The following is a 3202-nucleotide window of genomic DNA, read 5'->3' on the forward strand; positions in this document are numbered from 1 at the left end:
GGGCATGAGGGAATGCTCACCACGTAGAGCTGCTTCCAGATGCCGCCCCACTCCCACAGCGTGGCCGCCACCTCCTGAGCCAGCGGGGTCTCCGTGGGAGCCACGCTCTCCGAGTGTCTGGAGGGAGAGGCCACCGTGAGATGCGGCAGCGCAGAGAGGCCGCCCCAGACCCCGCACCGGCCAGGGCCTCCGCGCCCAGGGTCCCCCACTCCTCCCCCAGCTCCCACGCCAACCGCAGCCCAGTGGGGGACGCGGGGAAGACTGGGGGCAGCGCTGGGCACACAGCACTGGCTGGCAAAGCACAGCCAGCTAAGAGGGCACCGGGGCGGAGCGGGCTCAGGGTGGGGGGCACATACCCCCCTCTCTCCACCGTGGCCTCCTTGATGTGGATGAAGGACCTGGGGAAGATGCCCTGCGGGGAAACCCAGGGTGAGCAAGGCCCGGCCGCCGTCACGCGCGGACGAGGGACGCCCACAGGAGGAGAAAGGAGACAGAGCGCCAGAGAGGCCACAGCCGGGAGGCCGGGAGGCGGGCGGGGAGGGCGGGGTGCAGGCAGGGCCGGAGCACCCAGGGCACCCCAGGAGGACCGAGAGGCGGGCTGCCCCCGCGCTCACACGCCCAGCTTACCTGCGACAGTTTGTGCTTTAGGAGATAGCCCCGGAACCAGTCTGCGAAGAGGAAACACGGGCGTGGGAGGAGCGGGCAGGGTCTCTCCTCTAGACTTTGTGTGCAGCTGGGCAGTGGGCGTGCGTGTGTGTGTGTGTGTGCGTGTGTGTGCGTGCATGTGCGTGTGCACACACAAGCTCCCGCACCAGCTCTGAGAGCCATCCCTTAGCTTTTTTGGCACAAGCCTGGGGCTCTGCCACCCGAGCCACGCCTCCATTTCTGGCTTGTTGATCGTGCGTTGGAGGTAAGAGTCTGATGGGCTTTTCTGGCCAGCCTGGCTTCCAACGGTGATGCTCAGCTCTCAGCCTCCTGAGTAGCTGGGCTTACAGGCATGAGCTACAGGTGCCTGCCCACCGCCCACCAGCGAGGGGCCACAGGTCTGTGGATGTAGGGCTGTGGTGCTCTCGGAGCCTCGCAGCCGCCTCTAGAAGCAGCCAGAAGCCCAGGTGCACCAGGGCGCTGCGGATGCGTGGCAAAGCCTCCCCCCCAGCCCAGCCAGGCCTCCGTGGGGAAGCGCAGACTCTCAGGGAGGAAGTGAGCGCTGATGGCCGTGCCGCATGCCAGCCTGCATGCAGGCTGCAGATTCTCGGCCAGCGCGTGAGGCCCTTGGGCTCGGGGAGCTGCGGGCACCGTGGTCTGGGAAGATCACGGTGCCGGTGTCCGTACACGGTCGTGGGATGGGGGGGTGCGTGGGCCGTGGCTCACCTCCGCAGGTCTCCTGTATCCGCACCACATCGCCGATCTGCAGGGAGAGCTGCGGCGCCCGGCCGCCCTGGAAGTTGGAGATGGCTGCGGAGAGAGGGGAGAGAGGTATGAGGCCCCCGAACCCCAGACCCGGGTGCTTCCCACCGACCCACAGCCGTGGCCCAGTGCCCGGGGCCTCTGCTCACACCCCGAGCCTGACCTCCCCGCAGGGACCCCACACGGCCTCCCTCGGGCCCAGGAGCCACCCATCCCAGCCGCACAGAAGACGCGGAGCCAGCGACAAATCCAACAACGTGGCCAGGAAGTGGGGGGCGGGGGACTCCCTGAGTGCCCACCCCAGCTGTGCCCCCCACCACGCCGGCCCTCTGATGTCCCCGCCGGCCGGCCTGTCCCTCTCTGCTCAGCCCAACCTGCTTCTATCCCACCCAAGCCAACCCTGGTTCCTCCACCCAAGCAGAATCCTGAGTCAGGTGTCCTCCCTAGGCGCCCGGGACCAGAGACGCTCAAGTCATAAAGTACGGAAATAGTCGACGGCTCCCAACAGAGGAACCAAGGCAATCCAGGCAGAGGGTGGAATACCACTCAGCCAGGAAAAGGAAGGAAGAGTGAACCGTAGGATGGTGTGGATGGGACTGGCAGGCATGGTATACTCCATTCCACTTAGATGAAGACGGGAAGAGGAGACTCCAGAGATGCAGAGCAGCCCCATGGCTTCCCCACGAGGGAGAGGGCTAGGGAGGGACTTTTTTTTTTTTAATTTTGTAGATCCAATGGTGTGTTGTGGAGTAGCGAATCGTCTCCGGCTAGGAAACATGGACGGTTTTGTCTTTCAATGTGTTCCATGGCTCCAAACTGTGCGCTGCATTTTAAACTAATTAATCAACCATTACTAGTTTTTTGGTCAGGGCTGAGGGTTCGAGGCCAGGGCCTCACGCCGCCAGCCTGGAGGCACGCCTCTAGCGCTTTCGCCGCTGGCTATTTTAGGGTCTCACTTCCAGATGTGGGCCTGGGCCTCGCTCGGCCTGCTGTAGGCTTCCCGCCCTCTCAGGGATTGCAGGCGGACCCCGGGGCGTCCACCAAGACGGAGGGTGTCCCCTGGGCCAGCTGGGCCCTGCGTCCTTCCCGAGGGGCAGGGAAATGCTGCCACCCCTCGGACCTTAATCCTCCTGGCTCAGCCCCCCAGGCAGCTAGGATGACAGGTGTGAGCCACCCACCCAGCCCAGCCTGGGAACTGGGCACCTCAAGATGGCCGCTGTAGAATGTAACATCCCGTTGGGAGCCTCGGGCATCTTAGAGACACAGCCCTGAAGTTAAAGACCAAAGGCCCCTCAGTCAACTAGGAATAAAGTAATCCTCTTTTAAGAGGGATCCCCACAGAGCCCTGGGCCAGGGCAGGCACTCTACCCCACCCCACCGGCCCCGCCCCGTGGAGGTTCCCGCCCCCTCTCCTGCCTTCCCCGCCCCACAGCCTGCCTCCACCTCCCTGCTTTTGGCCTGGTTTCAGGACTTCTTCCCAGCTCCCTGCTGTCCCTGGTGCACCGGGCAGATTTCAGTCAGAGGTTAGCCTGTGGACTTGGCCTGGTATCCAACAGGGTTCAGCAGGACACCTCCCAGGGTCCAGAACCGGAGGCAGGGCTGGCTTGGGCCCTGGGGGCGGGGCTCTGCGTTCAGTCCCCTCCCCCCACCTCTCTCCTGGGTGTCTCCCCCAGCAGCGTCCCCCCCAACGCCAGGCGGGAGGGCTCCCCAGGGCCCAAGCTGGAAGTCAGGGAGGGAGAAGGGGGGCGGGTTTGACTTCAGCCTCTGACCCGGGGCCTCCGTTCCCAGGCCTCTG

The 3202-nt window shown here is 64.9% G+C and overlaps 1 protein-coding gene across 1 annotated transcript in view; it reads right to left on the bottom strand.

Annotated features, from left to right (window-relative positions):
• The window catches only part of LOC105994954 (dedicator of cytokinesis protein 2-like), a 68134-nt gene that overhangs the window by 60137 nt on the left and 4795 nt on the right, over nt 1-3202 (bottom strand). The window contains exons 2-5 of the mRNA XM_013028622.1: nt 1372-1455; nt 628-668; nt 357-412; nt 21-117 (exon numbers count right to left, since the gene is read on the bottom strand). Of these exons, the coding sequence (XP_012884076.1) occupies nt 21-117; nt 357-412; nt 628-668; nt 1372-1455 (278 nt within the window). The remainder of the gene's footprint in view (nt 1-20; nt 118-356; nt 413-627; nt 669-1371; nt 1456-3202) is intronic.

This window comes from Dipodomys ordii, unplaced genomic scaffold (genome assembly GCF_000151885.1).
Source record: "Dipodomys ordii isolate 6190 unplaced genomic scaffold, Dord_2.0 Scaffold112, whole genome shotgun sequence".
Classification (NCBI taxonomy): domain Eukaryota; kingdom Metazoa; phylum Chordata; class Mammalia; order Rodentia; family Heteromyidae; genus Dipodomys; species Dipodomys ordii.